The sequence below is a fragment of the Sycon ciliatum genome, chromosome 2, assembly GCF_964019385.1.
Source record: "Sycon ciliatum chromosome 2, ocSycCili1.1, whole genome shotgun sequence".
Lineage (NCBI taxonomy): Eukaryota > Metazoa > Porifera > Calcarea > Leucosolenida > Sycettidae > Sycon > Sycon ciliatum.
In genome coordinates, this window is record NC_088644.1 from 10204168 (window position 1) to 10225786 (window position 21619).

Here is a 21619-nt window from a genome sequence, read left to right on the forward strand (position 1 = left end):
ACGCGTTGGGGTCAACCATGCAAGCATGATTCAAAACTTCGCTTATGCTGAACATGATAAACAGGACTATGACAGGGGAAAAAATTGAGCTAGAATGATGATATAATTATGATAATTATATCATAATACAAGTATATACAATGTAGCTCATGGGTATTGAAGATATGTCATTTATGAATATGTCTATAATTATGAATATTGCAGCCCGAGTGATAATAAAAGTGCTATTTCCTGGGTTTGACTGTTTCAGGATCTGTCGGAATATCACAATGCACAGATCTTCATGCATAGACCACGCCATGCGGGTCTGTCATAGGCAATGGCTCGCAGGCTCTGCAGAGCGTCTTATCTAGGCTCCCGAGCAATCCAGCATTGGCTTGGCGCAGATCTCCCACCATAATAACTACAGCCGCGAACCACGTAGTGGAAAGCTACACAAGATGGGCAACCCATTTTCACATGGACAGACAATTTGCAAAAACGTTCCGATTATGCAGGGAGAAGACATTTCTTGCATGACACATTGGCAGAACGAACAAGGCAGACTCGAACACTGGTCCGGTACTCCACAGTAATCATTATAGGGAAACTTCAATGTAACGTACCTCAAAGGACCATGCCAAGTCCTTACTTTACAACCAATGCACTGTATAACCAAGGTCAAATAACTGGTAGAGCACTATATGGGTCCTCAAAATTTGTGCTTCATAGTTCATATCCCATAGTGTTATATCAAGAGTACATGTACATAGCCTCTTGATTATATCCGGAGTACTTTTTACTGAATTTTCACTGTGTACAATGCCGTCCGATTTTCGCTACTCCTATACCGGTATTATATATCAGGTTATGAGTGGTGAGGTTTGCCGCACCAGACCCTTGACATGACTGGTTTGCAGTTGCATGAGAACAAAAACAAAACAAAAAAAAACAAAAAAACAAAAAAAACCCGCTTCCAGCATCTCTCAATGCCGATGTAGTGCTCATGGCATTCACACAACAGCCAATTCATAGCCGGATTCCAGGAAAGGAACTTTTGGAGCTGCTCAAGGGCCGGAATTGTGAGTTACATGATACTAACAGCCTGGTGATTCAAAATTAAGGTTGAGAACGGTGCCGTAACAACACGTGTTTCTCCACACACATGTAGATCTACTGGTAACCACTTTGCTTTTTGTTGTTGTGTCAGGTCAGTGATATCATGTTCTGTGATTGGTATAAGATGCTTGTTACAAACTAGTAATCACTCAGGTCCACTGACTGTAACTCAGCACTTCTAACTTCTAAGCATAAGAGAATGGCATCAGCTTTGCTCCGGATCTACTTGCTCACGGGTCCGTCAATGCTGATAGGCCGCACCACAGAAACCATGGTTACTCGTCTGGCTAGGTCATACGGCCGTTCGTCTCACTCTCACAGCGATGAACACAGAGCACAGTGAGCATGCCCAGAGTGCGCACAGCAGTGCACTGCACTGGCTCAGTGACAAGGAGCCGAACGTCAGCGAGGCAAGGTGCTGCGAACCGCTGGTCGTGTGTCGCAGTGCCCTCGTCGCTGTAGCATTTCCCCCCACATTCAACGTGGAGTGCTGGAACATCACGCCGTCCAGTTCGGTGATAACAGTCCCCTGGTATGCATACCTACATGTAGAAGGATGCAGAAGCAGTAGGTGGAGGAGTCAGTACACAGCTTCCTGCATGTTGGGTACAGTTACGAGTGGATGTGAGTAACAAAAAAGCAACGTGAACGTGAGTGACAACATCACAAACGTTTCGTTGTGCTGAAAATATGTAGAGTCAAAGTGTAGTGGATAATGAATATTGGAGTCCTCACCCAATAATGTGGCGGACTTAGCGTGTAACCCACCTACAAGTTTACGTATTTGTTGTGGGAGAAGGTAACATATTCGTTAGGTTGTCTGGGCAGTTTCTTCCTCTGGGTGCTTAGTTCAACTGGCGTAGATGTCATGGACTGCATTGCCAACAACAGTTCACTACAGACTGGAGGACTACAGGCGATCGAGGCGAATGACTTGCGCGTGACCGGGAGTCTGTAAACCTCTCCATACCTGCTGCCAGTGGGCCGCCAGCCTGGTAATGCGACTAGTGTTGGTCAGTGTCCGTGTGTAGGTCAAGTGGTGTTGGTGGGGTGATGGTGGGGGGTGGGGGTGGCTAAGGGAGGGTCGTGTACAAATGTTCTTACCTGAGCGGGCTGGTCCATGTCATCCACCTAATCCAAGTACTCAGGTCATTGATGTTGATGACGTATCCCGACACCATTATCCAGCCTGGATACACACATAGTTGCCATCTATAAACGTGAATGCTGGTCCAATGTGCCAATGCAGTTTTGTCAGCAAGTCAAAACAATCAGTCATGTACTAAGTAATCCAGTACAAATGTGCAACAATAGGATACTGTGAGTGACTGGTGGGAGTCTGGACTTCTTTACAGCATTCTATTCTTGCTTTGATATTGAGCTGCATGTTGCAAGGAGACTGTACTGGTGCTTACTGAGCCACTTGAAATGCACACACACACATGCGCACGCACGCACGCGCGCGCGCACACACACACACACACATACACACACACACACACACACACACACACATTCACTCGCTCACCTGTGTAGATAAGGTTGGCTATCAAAGCTGCATACTCGGGGGACTGAGTGAATACCAAGGTGCTCAGGGCCATCATTTGTGAGGTAAGCAAGTGGAGCAACAGCAACATGATGTATGCCACCCAGGCCAGCATCGCTGAGCTCTGTGATGCCATAAGTCGTTGTGGAATGGCGAATACCGCGCAGAGCAACACACTAGCAGGCACGTGTGAAATTGTCTGAAACAAAGAAGGTGAACAAGTGCGGAATTAGACATTTTACTCCGAGTTCTTTTTGAACACACAGCTCAGGGGACAACTTTCCGATGTACAATGCTTCCAAAACAGCAAGATTCAATTACATCTGGTCTGATGGACAAAACATTATCTTCATACATCTCGCAACAACTAACATTGATTGACAAGTGGCGCCTGATACACGATGCATCCGTGTGGTTGTGTTCTCCCCATCTGCTGACAACTCAGTTACTCGTTAGGCTCTTCCATTACTCTGACGAGTATGAGCCTGGCTCCTAGTGACCCTTTTGTCGTGGGGTGATTCCTTTGCGGATGAGCTCACATTCACCTTCCCCAGTGGTCTTCCCCGTCTGCTCATTTCAGCAGTGGTTGTTACATCCAATGTCGCTGTCTGGAAGTTCCCTCCTCTCCGTCTTCTTACTTGACTCCTCATGACTCTTCCGGTTTCCAGCGTCTGTTGATAAATCCGGAGGCTTCTAAGGTGGCCTACCCTGCTTCCGCGAATGGCTCAACACCGGGGCGCACACATCCACCAGCATGCACTCTGGTGCACATGATACCCGTCCACGTCGGGGCCACCAATCTAAGCGTATTGCCGAGTCAGTGGTTGAATCGTCAACGTCCCTGTCTCAGGTGCTGCCTTGTGAGTGCCCATCTTCATCTTACCACTCTTTTCTGGGCACGGTGACGGTGCATTGTCCAGCAAAGGAAAATGTAACAAAGCAGAGTAGGCCACCTCGAAAGCCGTCAAAGATGCCCAGAGAGGCGTTGGAAGCCAGAAGGGCCACAATTAATGAGTCAAGTCAGAAGACGGAGTGGAAGGGACTGGACAGCGCTACTGGATGCGAATGCAACTGCAAAGGAATCGTCCCATCAATCGTGTGCCACATTGCAATAATTTACAGAGAAAACTGCACTGGTATATGACCTTGTGTAAGTCGTGCGCATACATGTAGTTGCAAACTTACACCAGCTGCAATGTACTGAGCGTAGGTGTGGAGACCTTCTCTGATGTCATGCTGGATTAGAGCTTGCTGGCTGGACACTGCAGAACGGCCAAATTGGAAAGGAGATGTGCAGGAAAGTAGATAAGATACAATGCCATCCTATTGTGTTTTGACTGCCACGGAGGCTAGACAGCTTGAGTTCATGGTGGAAGCCAAGCCAAGAAACAGTGCTGGTTCATTCTTGGCAAGAAGAAAGGGAGTTTACTTCATTGGCCTCAAAGAATCACCGATCAAATTGGATATAGCTTCCACGCCGGAATCAATGGAAAATTTCTCGAAAAGCTTACTCACCTTTTGCTATTGTCTCAAAGACACTCATGAATGGATACAGAGACAGTGAGATGAAGAGGAGAGCTTTGCGATTTTGCACGTCCGCAGCTCCTGTCCCCAACTGGAAGAACACCATTCCGAGAAGAGCGGAGAGAATGACAGCTTGGAGCATTCTTGTCAGGAAATCCCGGTATCCACGCACTTCATCTTTCATACACCGTCTGACAAAGAAACGAGAAGGCATGGAAGTACCGAGTTCAGTTCAGAGTGCTGTTACCACTAATCTGCACAATAATTATAATTATGTTACTTGGAGTAGCTCATTGTCAATGCAAAAGACCCTTTTCTCCATAGAGATAAAACTGCACCGTTTGTCAAATCACACTATGTTATGACTGTTGACCAAGATATAAAATTTAATGAAAGTCATCGCAACAGTCATTGCAACGAATCGTAGATATAACAGCAAGCCTACCCAAGAAGAATCCAGAATTTCAGCAGCCCACTGCAGTTCAGCTGGTCAGGCTCTCCGGGCAGAATTGATTTCTCAGACATTGCAGACAGTAACGTGAAATTGGAGTGTCGCCGCTGTATCCGAGGCCGCACATCTTCTCTTGACGGTACTCTGAAGTTGGTTATCGGGTACTGCATCACGAAGGAAGGTATCTTTGGCGCAATATCCAGTTCTCCAGGAAGTAGCCAGAGCCCCTGTGGTGAGACAATATCAGAAAAGGAGAACAAAAGCACTAGATATTGATAGCTAACCTCGCAGCAGCGGCCTTAATAGGGGCCACTGGATAGCTTTTAATGTGTATGTGTTGCTGAAAAATATTGAACATTGCAGTACAATGATACAGTCATAATGAAGCGGGTATGGTCAACCGCCAGTGCAGCAGGCTCGTGACGCCGTGACAAATTGAAATTTGTGAAAGATGATGCCAGTATTGATGGACTCGACATGAATTCGGTGAAGACTTTTAAAAAATCAACATGGTCTGGAACAGAGGCCAACAATTCCCACGAAATACTTCATGTTTACTTCAAGTAGTACAGTCGTTCTACTAATACACCATATCAGTGGTACGTGTGGTCCCACCACAATCTGTCCTAAAACCTTCTGCATGACCTGACCTTTAAAAAAAGTCAGGTCATGCAGCCAGTGAAACTTTAGTAGAATGTAGTACAATTATAGAAAGCAAAGTATTGACGAACGCTGCTGTATGAAACACCAGTCGGATTAGATATTCGCTTTACTATATTTCGGCTACAGAATACAGATTTTTCAATGATGGCTCTTGGAGGTGCGTCACACGGAAATTTCACTGTACAGTCCATTTCAAAACTATAGACGCGTACCTAGGCAAAAACCGTTATGCCAGCATCTATACCACATAAAATCTGTGATCACTTTGTGCATAAATTTTTCCAAATTGGGCGTCTGTTATCCAATCCTTTAGAAACTATATGAGAGTAATTGTGAAGCGATCCTGAGCAATATTCCGAAAACTATTCTCAAAAAGTTCCAACCAAATTTGAAATATTTCAAAAACCCTACGCGTCTATAGTTTTGAAATGCACTGTAGATATTATATCAGCACACAGTGTATCTAATGTGTTACTCAGCATTGCTATGTCCAACGCAAACTGTTCAGTGGCTCACCTTTGCATAGGCTTGCTGTGCTGCCAGAAGCTGAGCAATGCGCTCACGGGTCTCCTCGTCTCTCTCATCCGTGCGGCTATCAGGTGTTGCTAGGTCAGCTGCATGTAACGCAAAGGGACATTGCACTGATTGGTTTGCAAGTGTGTAGGCTAGGAGAGCCATTCGGCTCTTTGACGCATGCCGTTAATTCTGCATGCAAGCTAGAGCACCCACGGCAAGGAATGTTCTCAGCTGTTCTGCTTTCCCCATCTTTTCTAGGGGAGATGTGTTTGCTAAATTATAGGAGTGAGTTGTGCGCTGCTTATCCTTGGTTGAGTACAACCGTCTTCTTCATACAGAATATTTTCCCCATTTTTGATGGCCCATGGTACAGCAATGCTACCGTAGTACAAGACATACCATAGTGCCGTAGTGTTAGACCTACCATAGAGTTGGACCTACCACATTGTTAGACCTACTATGGAGTTGGACCTACCATGGTGTCAGACCTACCATAGAGTTGGATCTACCATACTGTTGGACCTACCATAGTGTCAGACCTACCATAGTGTTAGACCTACCATAGAGTTGGACCTACCATACTGTTAGACCTACCATAGTGTCAGACCAACCATAGTGTTAGACCTACCATAGAGTTGGACCTACCATAGTGTTAGACCTACCATAGTGTCAGACCAACCATAGTGTTAGATCTACCATAGAGTTGGACCTACCATAGTGTCAGACCAACCATAGTGTTAGACCTACCATAGAGTTGGACCTACCATAGTGTTAGACCTACCACAGCGTTAGACCTACCATAGTAATCATACGGACTGCTGTACTCTGGTAATGGGTATCCGAGCCACTCAAAATATGATATCAGCATCCGTGACGGTCCATTGTACACAGCAGAGCCCTCCGACATGATCAACACATGGTCAAAGTATCGTGCGATCTCAAGACCGGGCTGGTGAATGGACATCACCACGGCTTTGGATTGGTGCACACATGCCCGGTGCAGTGTGCTACAGATGTGTTCAGCACTGCTGGCGTCCAAGCCTGACGTTGGCTCATCTAACACCAGTATACCTGTACAGTCACAAACATCACGTCCAGAAGCACATTGGTGATCACTGCAATGGGTTCGCTGATGGGACCGGGGGGAGGGGGTGAGGATTATCCAAGAATGTTTGGGGGGGATTGAATATAAATTGAAGTCTGTGCTGGAGAGCATTCAGGTCCACACTATCTGTACTAATCCCAATGGCCAGGTGCTAAGTATGGAAGTAGACAAGTACAGTGAGTGAGTGAGTGAGGGCGTGAGTGAGTGAGGGCGTGCGTGCGTGAGTGAATGCGTGAGTAAGAGAGTACATGAGTTGGTGAGTGAGTGAGGGTGTGTGTGAGTGAGTGCCTGATTTAGTATATGAGTTATTTTATTTGTGTAGATGTCGTACCCGGTTGGTGAAGCAGCTGCAGAGCAATGGCCAGTAGTCTCTGCTGTCCACCAGAGAGACTCTTGTTCTCGCTACCACCTACCGTACGGTGTGTGCATGAGCTTAGACCCACCATCTGGATCACATCGTGAACCTGAAAAAGCGCACACAGCATACACACAGTTTGCAAACTGCAATGTAGTCAAGATTCCGTCTGTAATGTCTTGTAAAAAGAGCCTGTTGTGATTTCAAGCCTTATTTTCAAGATGTTCTGTCGGCACAAAAGCCCGGTTTCAATGTTGATATACTTTGAAATACTTGGTTTGAACACAAGTCTTACTTTTAAAATAGAATCCTAGCTCTGACACCGGCTTCTACAGGAAAAAAATTCCGGACTCTACTCGCAACATTGCAGTATTTATGGCATGAGTTTATCATTATTTCACTTGCAGGAAAAGGGTGGTCAAAAGGATGAAGGGGATCTTTAGGTAGGGCAGGTACGTTTGTGAGGACTTTTATGGTGCTTTGAAGTACATGGCATACCCGCTTTCTTCTGTCTTCTTTGCTCATGCTGACGGACAGTCTCAGTCGTGAGGCGAACTGGAGTGTCTCCACGACTGTCAAGCTGGGAAGAAGGTGAACAATCTGCAAAGAAAGCCATAGGACACAACAACACACGGCGATATGCTACATGCTCCACTTTTATAGTGTACAGGCCTTGAGTGTGTCCTCCCCTCAACTAAGTGTGCAGATGGTGTTCCTTGGGGGGAAAGTTGGCCTAGAGCATGGCAGACAACACATGGCTAGAAGTTAGATGTCTACAGCCCTGTTTGTGCATGTCGCACATGGTTCTAGATGATATTAAAAACTGCTATGAAATGACTATGACAATCCGGTATACTGTATTTTGATGGCAATCTGAGTCCTTTGATGTTGGCTGCCAGATACAAGCTTTCTTGTCTTTCATCATCTTGGATGGGGATTCCTGAAGATGCTGTTATTATAAAGATATGAACATCTTCACATGTAATTACACTTAGAAGTATAATTGCATTCTTGTCTCCAAGGAAATCTTCACATGTGGGGCTAAAATGTAAAAACATTCTGTTCATAGATGTACAGTCAACTTCGCGTATAACGGCACTCGGCGTGGCATCAGAAAAGTGTCCTTATTCGCAAAGTGTCGTTATACCCGAAGTCTCATTATAATTATGTATTACAGTTGGATGGGACTTTGCTCTGGGCATGAAAATTCTGTCGTTATTCGCGAATTGTCGTTATATCCAAAGTCGTTATTAGCGAAGTTGATTGTACTTCTTATCTGTGGTTCTTACACACCTGTTTAACGTATCCAACAGCTTGTTTGAGTGCCCTGGAGCGGTGTGCAATACTCCTTCCATTGATGCTCAGCTGCCCTTGCACTTTGTACTGTGGCGGTGTTCGTCCAGCCAGGATGTCCAGAAGTGATGTCTTACCAGAGCCTGCAACAATGAAGAATGAACAGTTCAACACCATACAAAGGCAAGTGGCTTTCCCTCACTGGGCTGCCTCATCTAGCAGTCCACAATCAATTGTGACCATTGGGACAGGAGGCATTAGAGACCTCTTGCTTGCTTCAAAGAGCTTGACATATTGACTGTTATGCGCATCTCCTCTCCGTAGCTGTCTTCATCTCCCCAGCGAAGTCAGGTACTCATTCCCAGATGGGTCTTCCGGGAGTGGTATCAGCAATACATCTTCGGACAAGCTGGAAACCAAACTCATGACCACATGTTTGGAAGGCCACTGCTCCAGCCAGTTTGAAAACCCAAATGATTCACCCATGTCATCTACATCATCATTGTCTCTGCACTGTCATATATATAATGCATTTTAGTGTTTGTTTCTCACATTCATACATTTCCAGTAACATCTTTGCGTTGTGGCTTTTCAATCCGCACTCACAGACAAACGGTCATCACTCATGGGGCAAACCGTGAGCGGTCTTTGAATGAAGGCTACCAGACCCCTGCCCCCCCCCCCCCCTCCCCTTGAATCTGCCACTACGAATATGTATGTACATGTATGTCCAATATTGTGAGGTTGCAGCCTGAAATGCTGCACACGTACGGGGTCAATGCTGTCGTAAAAAGTCGTAATTTTCAATCCTCATGGATCTATGGGCTAGCTAGGGCTAGTTTCCAGTTGTAGCAAATCTAGTCATGGATGTGTACACTGTAGCTGAAACTGACACGAAAATCTCAGACCACAGTGCTGGCGTACATCATGTATGCCATCCTTCCAGTGACATAAAAATGACAGTGGGCTGGCAATGGTCCCATCTAATGACATGCCACAGGTTTAGCCCAACTTACTTGACAAGGCCATGGACTCACAACCACCCCAACCACAGTAAGCCAACTTCAGGGCTCACCACGACCATACAAAAAATTCAAAAAGCGTCACTTGTCATTCACAGGGCCGCCACATACAGTATACAATATAATCTACAAACTACAGTACCAAACAACCCTTTGGCTATTCCTGGATAACATGACAGAGAGATGACCAGACGGAAGACCACACATTTCAAGGTACGCCGAACTGAACGACCTCCACACGACACGCTGTGCCCATGTTCTTGTTAGTAACACAGAACACGTACAGGCACTGCCCCAAGCAAGTCACACTCCCAGATACAAACACAATCACAAAACACGGCGATGTGCTCTAACTAACCGGATGCTCCGAGAATGGCCACCAGCTTCCCTGGTCGTAGCTTGAAGGATAAACCTCGAACGACCTCTCGCCAATCCGAGTCATCACCACGCTTCTCCATGCGCAGATAATCATCCACGGAGTACAGCGCATCCCTCTCCGCCATGTCTGCTTCGCTGCTGCTGCTGCTACCGCCGCCGCTGTTGGTCTCCAGGTCATCGAGCGACAGATAATCTTTCATCGTTAGCTGGTTGCCATCGTCGCCCGCTTGCATCGCCTCCTGCGCAGGAACTTCTGGCAAGATATTTGTAACGTGACTATGTAGTTCCAGCGATGTTTTGCTACCTTGAATTGAATCTTCGTGGTTACTTGAATCCTGGGACACATTCCATATTCTACTGGAGTGGCTGCTTCCTTTACCCGTGCGACCAGAAATAGTGGACCAAATGCGAGAAGCAAAGTGTCCAAGAAAGGAACCTTTAGAGGCGGGAATTTTCAGGGTGATATTGTCGACCACTAGCTCCCAGTTGCTCTCCGGCGACTTCAGACCTCCAAACACACCAAAGTCGCTCAACCACTGAGATCCACTTCCGTCCGAGGAGCTGGATGGATCGAGAAGCGACGGACGCCGTGAAGCAAATGCATCGTCGTCCGAAAACGGCCCGAACTCATCCTCCAAGATCGGTTGCATCGGAAAGGTCGAGTGTTTGTCGAAGTCCATGGTCTGAGTCATGCAGATGATCTGTGCTGACCTTTGTACCAGCGTTGTTGCCTGCTTTGTGGGCAAGTCAGCCCACCGTGGCAACAGTCCAATGACCCACGGGAGAGAGTAGCACACGACAGCGGTCCAATGCATGTGCCGGTGCAGTACCTCAGCTGATCATGGCGATATGCAAAACATAGTAATATACATGCAGATATACCATGCCACGCAGCACAGCAGTGCTGGTATTGGTAACCAGTTGATCACAACCTACTGTCTACAACACAAGCAAGAAAGACTCGGTTAGATCTTGCCGCAAGGGGTTTGGGGAAAAGCGAGAAACGCAAGGGAAGTCATAGACCTACCCCGCTGGCGGTGAATACGGAAATGCAGCACAGGAGATGGAAGACGGGTGATTTATCCCCTTCGTTGGCGGTGTAGGTCACCTACGGCCTTGAGTAGTACTAGTAGCATTGGGTCGGTGTTGGTATAGGATACTGCAAGGGCATGTGTTCGAATATTCGGAGATCGATACCTTCTGAGACAATGGGGGTAGGAATAACGTTGCTAGTTTGGAGAATGTGGTCATGGAGTTCATTTTACTCAGTGCTTATAAAGCATTCAAGAGCATGTTACTACCCGATACATTGGAACGACTTTAACACATGTACAGGCACAATTATATTTTCTGAATTGTGTAGGGTGGTAGGTTGTTCCTCGACGAACTCCAGGCGATGTGCATTGAAGCACATTTCACGTGCCGAACAATGCATTTTCGCTTTCCATTGAATCAAGAGTTTGCCCCCTTCTCGAGAATTTCATACGTGCAATATGACCTTCATATTCTCAGCCCTGTGCGCTGGAATACAGTGCATGGTGATCATGGTGATTAGACCAGGCACAATCTTGCAAACCAATACCGATAAAGCTAATGTGTCATCTGTCCACTTACTCACAACCGTCTCCTTCGCAAGACATGACAGCGTAAGACTTGGCGGTTTGAGACATGTGAAGGGGAGAGACTGAGAGTAATGGCGGTGGCACTGAGCCTGCGGGTTTGCATGCATGGACTGCGACCACGGAGTCGTGAAAGCCCGGACTTTCAGTTATCGGTGCGTGCAGTAATGCATTCCTGTAATGGCGATGTGTTGAGGCTATTGCCAGGATGTAGACACACTGCTGTCGTGCAGTGTACTGTGTAGTCTACAGCACAATCATACTCACATGATAGATCTACATCTACTTGTACATTGTACGGTCATGTAGATCTTACATCTACAGGACTTGCAGTGCTGTGGCATGCTCAGAATAAGTTAGATCTAAGAGTACATGAGCACAAACATGCATAATGGACGTAGCGACAAACAACTTACAAGCCTTGATCGCCCTAGTTGTCCTGTACATGAATATACATCTTATGTACATGTCATGTATATAACTACTAGGTTGTGGGGCCTTGGGAAACCTATACAAGGCTACAGGGAGTGGAAGGAGTGATAGTGTGGTGTACATACAAAAGGAATAGGCCTTGTACAATGCGGCCTGCGAAACCACAGTGTTCAGTGCAGGGTGTGGAGGGAAGTTCTAAGCATGCTGAACGCCCTTCTTCCCTTCTTGAGGATCTTGCTCTCTTGGAAGAAGATCCGGACTCTGGTCAGTAAATCCGTGCCAAGCACCGGGAAAATGACCAGTGATTGCATGTCTGGGGATGCAAACTGCTCGGTGCTGCCTGGATCAAGAACGCCGGATTTCGTAGTAGATCGCTCCAGACGGCAAGAGCACACACTGGCGTCATCAGTCTCATCATTTGCACACCTACACACTAACCGGAATTATAGTCATACATTGTACCAAGAGTACATAACCCCCCCTACTCTTGATTGTACATGTACTTCCGTGTTTCCTCCTACAATACTACAATACTCATTGTACATTATGCTCAGCCTAGCCATGCCATGCCCAGGCTAACTCGCTGCATGGGGTCACCATTGTCACACTGGGACAATAGCCCGTTCACTGCTGCTGCTATTGCTGGTGTCCCGTGATGCTGCTTGCACGGGACGTTGACGTTGCTAGAATGCAGTCCCATCTCAGACTATTAGGTTGACTTGCCAATTCCACTCAAAACTGTTGGCATAGGAAAGTTCAATTTGCCTGGCTTGGAGTCACGTACACTGCAGCGAGGGTGATTCACCTGCTCAGCTAGGTGCACGACAGCAGGTGTGGTCTGCACAATGACAACACAGTAGTACTATTCAGTCAACACAACGTCAACACTGGGGACGCGGCCATACTGCATGTGCAATCTCAAATCACACGCAGCGCAAGATCTTTGTCGACACGTGGTTCACCTGCACAATGTACCACGTGATGGTCAGCTTCCAGAGTTGTCGATCGTTGCGTCAAATCCATTGCAATCTCAGGCAGCAGTCAGCATGTTTGCTGCCAGATTCAGACAGTGCAATAGCGCAAAGGGCCAGTCTAACATGTCGCGCATGCGAAAGCAAACAGGAGAAATGTGATGGGGTGATGGGCGGCTCCCAACACACAGGCGCTATACCCGTACATGTATTTACAACCAAATTCAGCTGTATTTAGGCACACATGAGTGGCAAGGAGGCAGTTCGCAGGTGATCGTCATTGGAAGTAGTTGCATTTGCTCAAGTCGTGCTCCAAGTTCGAAGTCTGCGGAACGATGAAGGTCCTTCTTGTTGTTGCCCTGTTGGTGGTCGTTGCCCGCAGCCAGGTGCCCGAGCCATGTGGTAAGTAACGCCAGTCTGAATGAGGTACACACTGCACATCACAGTCACGTAACACTCGTTACTACGTGTAGCCTTGCATGCGTGTATGGGCCACTTCAAATCCTGGCTTCCTCATAAAACAATCAGAACTGTGACTGGTATCGGGCTAAGCATATTGCAGCCATGTAGCAATGGTGTCTGCTCTTCTTCGCCCGTGAATTGTGCACTTTTCGAAGACAACTTTAGATTTAGTAGAACTCGTTGTAATTGAAATTCAACTCTGTCTGCCCAATACACAACTAACATCCTCACCGAACTTGAATCATATAAGTAGTCTAGTGACGAAGCCACTGAGTTGTAACTGTTAGCATGATGATGTCTAGAATCCGAGCGTATTTGTGAGTTTGTCACCCTCCATAATGTTATGCTAAAATGGTGCCTTGCAGTGTGAAGTGTCAGAAATGGGGCTTCAAAGTCACAGACTTGACCTTAGCAGGTGACATTCTCATGCCTCTGCCCTCTGGTGACTGCTGATTCCTCATGTTTGGTGATATCCGCTACGCGGCTGGTCTGCTACACTGACTTTCCCTCTCCTCCCTTTCCCGCCACATGCTCAGCTCGCTGGTCGTTATCAAGCAGTATGCTATGCCCACTGTTAGCGTCTAATACAATGTGTCACATAGGATCCCCCATGGGCTATGGCTTTTGCGAAATCATGAATGAAGATTAGTACAAGTACATCATAGGCCCATATCCTGATCAAGTCAATAGTGTGTAAATACAATGTACCTCAGTTATCTGATGATTGCCTAGCGGTATGACACTCAGAGTTACAACCAACCTGAACGTCCTCCGCTGAGTCTGCTATGTACTCAGCTCGAACGGGGATCAACGGATTTGTGTGTAAATACCTCTGTAACACCATCAGATCTATCATTATACCTCCTCATAATTTCTGTCATTTACTTGTGTGTAAATACCTCTGTACCACCATCAGATCGGACGGCGACTCCCTCGATTTAGGCTAAGGCCCGTGGAGAATCCATAATACAAATACAGGTCTAACATCATACATGTATACCTCCTCATAATTGCTGTCATTTACTTGTAATTCCCATGTAATCCCCATCACACATAGTATAAAATAAAAAAATAAAAAATAAAACTCCCTTGCACTGACACTGGTACTGGTACTGATTTCACCTTGTGTCGGTGTAGTGTTATACCCCTAATGGCTTGAATTTCCGAACGTTCATACGTACTATTCTAGAGTCTCGTTCTGTAAATCTTAGTTCGGAAATGTGTTACGCAGTATTGAAAAATTGCAGTCGTCAGTCAGCCAAGCGCCACGTCAAGTTGGCAGGCAATGCGCGAACTCCCACTTAGGGAGTACATGTACCACACACTTTCTATGCTATAACATTGCATGCTGTTTCGTTATACTGCACATGTACATTATTATCTTGAATGAGAATGTAGCGAGATGGCCTAGCTAGGTTAAATGAACGCAATTCCTATCAATCTGCCTTCGTGTTTGATAGTGGTTTGCATTCCGCTTGTGTTGTAGAGGCTCCAAACGTGTGGGAGGGACGTGTGTTTGAGGTGGTACCCTCTCGCCGATTTGAGCGCTTCGGCAAGATCAGCTACGACAAGCTAGGTGAGCGATTCCGCATCATTGAGGAGCTGAACGGTGGCAACACCACGGTCCGATATGATGAGCTCTACCTGCACAAAGAGGTAAACCACTCATTGTATTTGATGTACAATTCCTATTATTATTATTGGCTAGGGTACCCCGTAAGGAGACCATAGGTCTGTGGGGACTGCCCTAGAGAAATAATATATTAAAATACATAAAAAGTACATACAATGTATCTGTTTGCTGTGCATACTGTAATTTGCGAAGATCTACAAGCACAGTTACCATGTGAGGTGCATTCACCGTCCATAGATAATTTATTAATTTTGCAGAAGGTAAAGAGTGGACTCCAGGAGTGCACCTACAGAAGAACGAGCAGTTGCAATTTCGTTGCCATTTCAAGTTACTGTAGCCCCTGATAGCTGCTTTAAAAAAAATGCACGAAGCTCAAGGGGTGGAGGGACACACAATCAATCACTCAGTTTCATCAGAAGCCAGTCAGTATTCGATCGTTTCGGCTCTACGAGGGCTGGTCTTTTACTGCCTTCGAGCTGTCCACTGTCTTGTTGCCATAGTCATAGAGCCGCTCAGCGTGTGGGCAGATTTGCCTCAGCACTTAACCCAGCCGTACTGTAATGGCGTTCTGTTCCTTGCGGCTCCATCATGCCTTGCATTCCAGGCGATAATGTCCTTTCAAATATCTCTACAATACAGTCTCAACAATGGCTCCGGGAAGCTAATGGCTTCGCCCATGCTACATGTATGCTCTTGATGGGGGTGAGACAGAAAGTTTGAATAATGGGGTAGTTGCTAAAAGAAGGAGTGAACATTCAAATCCTTGCACTCGTTCAAGCCGGATTCCAACGGCAAGTCTGATGAGTTTTGTTGAATTTTGGAATGCAGTAAGCTCTCAGTCTGTACTACAGCCCGACTGAAACTTGAAGGATGCGCTTACCGTATAATCGTGCAAGTATTGGTGGATACAAGTACTTTATTAGCTACTACAGCCCAAAGCGGCACCTTTGAGATGTAGGGACCCTGATAATAGGACAACTTTGTATTCTAGATGTTGCACATCTTGTAGATTCATGTGAGTCTACATGTATACAAGACACAGACACATTTTGGTTCACTTTGTCCACCCTTGTGTTCAACAGAAAATCAGGTACCGCTTCAATTTGAACACTCGTGTGTGCACCAAGGAGGCACTAACCGAGCCCTTCCAACCCATTGAGGTGGTCACTGGTGCTCGCTTCGAGTCCGAGCTCTACATCGGTAGCTCCAGTGTTCCTGGAGGCAGCGTAGCTGTGGATCTCTTTGGTGGCGAGAGGACCGTGGAAGGACGTAAGCACTGAGGACAGGTGTATTTCTGTCAATGAACTTGTATTCCTTGGAGTCACCAGTGAAAGATGATGTTCAATTCTGTATGTGCTGGTGTTGCCATGCACACTCTGACGTTCCGAGACCTTGAACGACTACAACCACTCATCACCAGTATAATATCATACAGAGAGTCTTAATTTGTTATGTTGATGTAGCTGATGAGTGAAGTTATTCAATTCAAAAAGTAGGGGCACAAACGGGCGATAATTACATCTCTCGGTGCTGACGGTGATGTACGCTCCATGTCCCACCCTTTTCTGCCCTCAATGTTTCTCCTCCCATCTCTCATTCTCTGGCTTTCCTTATTTCTCTTGTTCTGTCTTGCCTCTATTCTTACAACAGCCTATCAGGCAACGTTCACCACCCTCCAGTGCATCCCAGTGACGTCTGCTCATGTCAGCCCTACCTATGGATTTGTTCATTGGAAGTAAGTTCTCAAACGATCGATCTCCAACGTGTCAAGCGCTGTGTCCATTACTAGTGGCCTGGAGCCTGCATTTGATCTTGAATAACGGCGTCATACCTGTCGCGGCGGAGTTCAATGGATTCTCACTGCTCGAGAAAAATGGTCCGGAGCCTCCCCATACACACACACACATACACACACACACACACACACACACACACACACACACACACACACACACACACACACTCACACTCACACACACACACACACACACACACACACACACACACGCACACACATTCACTCTTTAAACTTCGCGGTCTCCGCCACTCCTTGATGGAACATAATGCCAATCTTGTTGCTGTGTTCTCCCGTATCACTGCAGCTTCTATGATGTAACATTGGGAATTTCCGACCCCAACGTCTTCATCCCAAGATCGGAATGCCTGACGCTGTAGATTGAAACATCTTTACGCTATCCTCGTCTGGTCGCCTATCTGCTCACGTCGTCGACACTCGATCTAGCGTTGTAATGAGATGCTAGTGTTGCTACTTTCTTGAAACTCTATGAGGTTTCCTGCGTGTATCTGTCCCCTATACTTCCCTTCATTGTCACTTCCCTGAATATGCTCACGCATTATTGTCTCTGTCACTTGTTTTTTCAACACTTCACGTAATTTTAAAGTCGTGTACCGCTTATAACCACCGCCTAAGCCTCTGAGCATGTGTCGGCATTGCCAATGTCTTCTTCACTTTATAGATTTACGAAAGGTCTAGGTGGGGGCCGCCGAAAACACACTACGTACAGGCTTTTGGTGGTTGTTCGCACTTCCATTCGACAATTGTCTGGCAAAGGCATGGAGGAAGTAAACACGTGCTGCGTATGAAGGACGTGACTGTCCTAAAAAAAAAAAAACAGGTGACAGACTAAAATCACAGAACCATCCCTCTACTCGTCATTGTGCCAACAGTTTTGATCGATGTATACTGTCAGGCACGGGTAGGTGATTGCACATACATGACATTTTTTGTACACCCAAAATTGCAAAGTGTTAGGGGTCCTGGCTGCTAACAGTGCTCTATGCCCAACCTACAAAACAAGATATAGGGCAGAGCGTACCACACAAAGGAAAGCAACACAGTAGACCAAAACGAAGGTTATTGCCTTGTGTTTGGACACCCAATATAGAATCACATGCACATACATCATGATACATGTATGTGTAGATTTTGTATTTTAAATATATACTAGTACCGGTACATGATACCGGTACATGATACCGGTACATGATACCGGTACATGATATAGTCGCTGCGCCGGACTTGGTATCTGGCTCCGCTCGCACAGCCTAGCGAGCAATGTACCTGTTCACCACAACCGAATGCTTTCCGATCCGATCCCACCTCCAGCCATGGCATAACAGCCGTAGTTTTGGACTGGTTCATGATTGGACGTATACCAACGTGCCGAAACCTAACATTGTGACCCCCAACCGCGACTCGCAACTCCACGACGACCTCAGATTGCCGCATCCGATCATGGTGATTCAGTCATAGCCAGCATTTTCCTCGCACAAGTCTTTCTCCTCGTATCCGTCAAGATGAAGTTCGTCCAAGTCCTCTTCATCACTCTGATGATGTGTGTGGCTGCCATTAATGCTGTGCCATGGCAAGCACGTGCTCAAGAAGATTCACAAAATGAAATACTTGCTTTGAAAGCGTATGCTGAGTACCTTGCCAATAATCTACCTCCTGGCGCTATGGTTGGCCAGTTGGATGCATTGTCTGCCAACGCCGATTCTCCTGTCTGCACAAACTACAAGAACCTCTTGAACCACATCTGCGGCAATATCTTGTAAGTCGTTTTCAATGTGCCAACCCTATCATGCTAGCTACGCCATCCTCACTGTCTTCATAATCACTGCTACGTTTCGCTGCCATAGTTGTTCAAGTACATACATGTACATCCATGTACGTTTACACTTCATCCACAACGGCACAAGGCTCTCAATGTCACAACATTCACCCCATCCCACTCCCAGCCCCACCATTCTATCAAAACTCTACCCACATCCAGATGCCTGCAGTACACAGTTCCCGAGCATCGCAAGGTGCCGGAAATTCTCAAGCATAGCGTATCACAACTCTATTCCGATGACACTGCCTTCTTTATGATTAAAATCATCGGACTGGACATTCCTGCTACAAGTAAACGTACATGTATGTTGCAGGACCTCCAGGACAATCTTACTGTCCTGGATCTCCACTTACTAAGTGTGTGACTTAGATCGGAAGGGACTCATCATGAACCCCGATAAGACCCATTTTCTCATTCTGCAGCGGCCACGCCTGCCACCAGTGCAGTTGCCAAGACCCTTGGCCTGCAAGGAAGGCTCTTACACCTACGAGCACTTCCAAATACCTTAATAATATTAGTGAAGTTGATTTAGTGATAGACCCCTACGAGCACTGCCAAATACCTTGGTTTAGTGATAGATGGCCATCTCACCATCCAGCCACAGGTTCAGAAGTTGTGTAAATCTGTGTTAGCTAAAGTTGCTGCTTCCAACATGGCCATAGAAATTTAAAACAAACGATGCAAAGCGAACATTCTACTTGTCTATCATTCAGTCCACTTTAGAGTATGTCAGTAATGCTTACCTATCTGTACATTGTTTTAAGCACAACTCTGTACACTAGGAATGTGACAAATGAAGAGTGTTTGGACTCAACAGTTGTCTTCCCGGTATTCATTCTTGCACGCCTATTCGGTCCACCTATCTATTCAGTTGGTTCTTCCTCTAAAAATGGTATTCCTTGCGTACGTGTGCAATGGCCGGTTCTTTGCCAGTATAACAGTAACGACCACCCTATCCAGCTCTCTTCCCAACCTATCACCATCGTTGAAGCTGCAAAGCATCTTGGAGTGTATTTAACACCTGACCAGTCCCACACCATCCACCTTCAGACCATCCTGAAAATCTTCCAACGTCGTGTTAATCTGCTATGCTTCATGGGACGGCATCTTGCCCCCACAGCCTTTCTACTTCTATATAAAGGTTTTGTCAGACCCGCCCTGGAACACGCCACCTCGGCCTGGTCCTATGCCATCACCAAAGCTGAGCTGGAGCGTTTAAATATTTTACAAGCGAGAGTAGCTAGGAAGTATTTGCTACGTAAAAAAGTCAATGTAGATAGATGCGAAACGAAATTCCAGTTAAATACCCTTTGTGACTTAGAGTCCTTGCACGTTCGCAGACAAGTATCAGCTCTTGTTACTCTATTTAAACTTATCCATATATCTCCAGAACATCTCCAAAATTTTCACCTTTCACTGTCTTCAAGTCCAAGAAGACCAAACAAACTTAACATCAATTATCACGGTGTTGTTGTTGTTGTTGTTTATTTATTTTACATCGCAAGGCAAACGAGCAGTTCTGCCCAATATTATGGAAGCGATGACAACCAGTAAGAAGAGTCAGAAATGAAGAGAAAAATAAATGGAAATAAAAATACGAAAATGGAAGTAGCAATGAGGGGAGGCAGGGTCAAGACGAGCAGAAAAAAATGGATCTCAAATTTACAAGTCGGGTCATCGTAGCATGATTCTATCGAGCCTCATCAGCAGGTTACGAAAGCCATTACATTTAACCGAAGTAAAATACGCGTAGCATGCGTTTGAATTCACGGACAGATACTATGGACTTCATACAGTCGGGCAGGCCATTCCAGAGTCGGCAGCTGGCTAGAAGCGGTCGGCATGCGCCAGAAGCATTGTGGGCCAGGGGAAGGGGAAGGTTGCGTCCCAATTGACCTCGAGTGGTCATGCCTGTCGGCGGGCCTTGCAATACAATTCGGGACGACAACAGCTCACTGACGATTCCAGAACGGATTCTAAATGTCAGGAGTCGGAGCTTGCATTCTCCTCGTTCCAGCACTGGGCAGACACCCAGCCTGGTGTACAGGGGAAGAGTGTGGGACAATGGGTGCTCATCGGCCACGCAACGGATGCAACGTTTATCCAGTTTGGCTACTGTGTTCCGCTGCTCAGCGGACAGTCCTGGGAGAAACGCATTCGACGCATATAGAATATCCGGTATGACAAGGGCAGAGTAATACAGCATCGCTTGCCTCACTGTTAGGCAGTGCCGGATCTGGCGGAGGATCCGCAGCTTCATAGCCGTGCGTCGGACGATAGAGGTGACTTGCGGTGACCAGCGAAGATTTTCGTCCAGAGTGACTCCGAGGTAGCGAGCCGTACTGGCCTGGGCAAGAGGCGTGCCAGTGCAAGTAATGTGGAGGTCGAGGTGTGCCTGCCGTCCAGCTTTGATTGCAAGCACTTGCGTCTTTCCGGTGTTGAGGATAAGCCCTTTGGCATCGAGTAGCCTGGCGACAGCCGACACTGCTGCGGAAAGGGTGATGTTGATGGCGTGAGCGCTAGCGTGGCTCAGGTTAGGCCCCGGTGTAATATGCCCGAAACTTTGCCGAAAATGCTTTTGGGAAATTCTCGTAAACCTTGCCGAAAATGCTCCCAAACCTTGCCGAAAATGCTCGGAAAATGCTCACTTTTTTGTAATCCTTAGCACACGCTGTCAAAACCAGGGAGTCAGAAAATACTCAATAAGAGACTTGCTCGAGTCTGCCATGGTAAACAATTCATAAACTACTCAACAAGAAGCTAACCCACGGAATGCGGAAGGGACGTTCTTGTTTGGGAAGTTTTTCTTCTCTCAATTTTGATACACAACGGCCAAGTGCTCCGTTTCCCCCAAAATGCTGCATCACGAGCCCAAAGTGCTGGGTTCGCGGATTGTACCGAAAATGCTCAAAAAAA

The 21619-nt window shown here is 46.5% G+C and overlaps 2 protein-coding genes across 2 annotated transcripts; one reads left to right on the forward strand and one right to left on the reverse strand.

Moving 5' to 3' along the window:
- Nucleotides 1-14: 14 nt before the first annotated feature.
- LOC135808606 (ATP-binding cassette sub-family G member 8-like) lies at nucleotides 15-11229 on the reverse strand. The gene is made up of 12 exons (XM_065321822.1): nucleotides 9932-11229; nucleotides 8552-8694; nucleotides 7757-7858; nucleotides 7235-7367; nucleotides 6597-6869; nucleotides 5799-5896; nucleotides 4614-4846; nucleotides 4160-4359; nucleotides 3830-3906; nucleotides 2627-2843; nucleotides 2203-2287; nucleotides 15-1640 (listed from the first exon to the last, which is right to left on the reverse strand). Exons 1-12 carry the CDS (start codon nucleotides 10764-10766, stop codon nucleotides 1391-1393), a joined length of 2646 nt encoding a protein of 881 aa, XP_065177894.1. The 5' UTR covers nucleotides 10767-11229; the 3' UTR covers nucleotides 15-1390.
- Nucleotides 11230-13216: 1987 nt separating this feature from the next.
- On the forward strand, nucleotides 13217-17537 carry LOC135808609 (mammalian ependymin-related protein 1-like). Its single transcript, XM_065321824.1, has 5 exons — nucleotides 13217-13375; nucleotides 14922-15091; nucleotides 16151-16337; nucleotides 16719-16803; nucleotides 17171-17537. The coding sequence occupies exons 1-5, from the start codon at nucleotides 13309-13311 to the stop codon at nucleotides 17241-17243; spliced, it is 582 nt and encodes a 193-aa protein (XP_065177896.1). The 5' UTR covers nucleotides 13217-13308; the 3' UTR covers nucleotides 17244-17537.
- Nucleotides 17538-21619: the final 4082 nt, after the last annotated feature.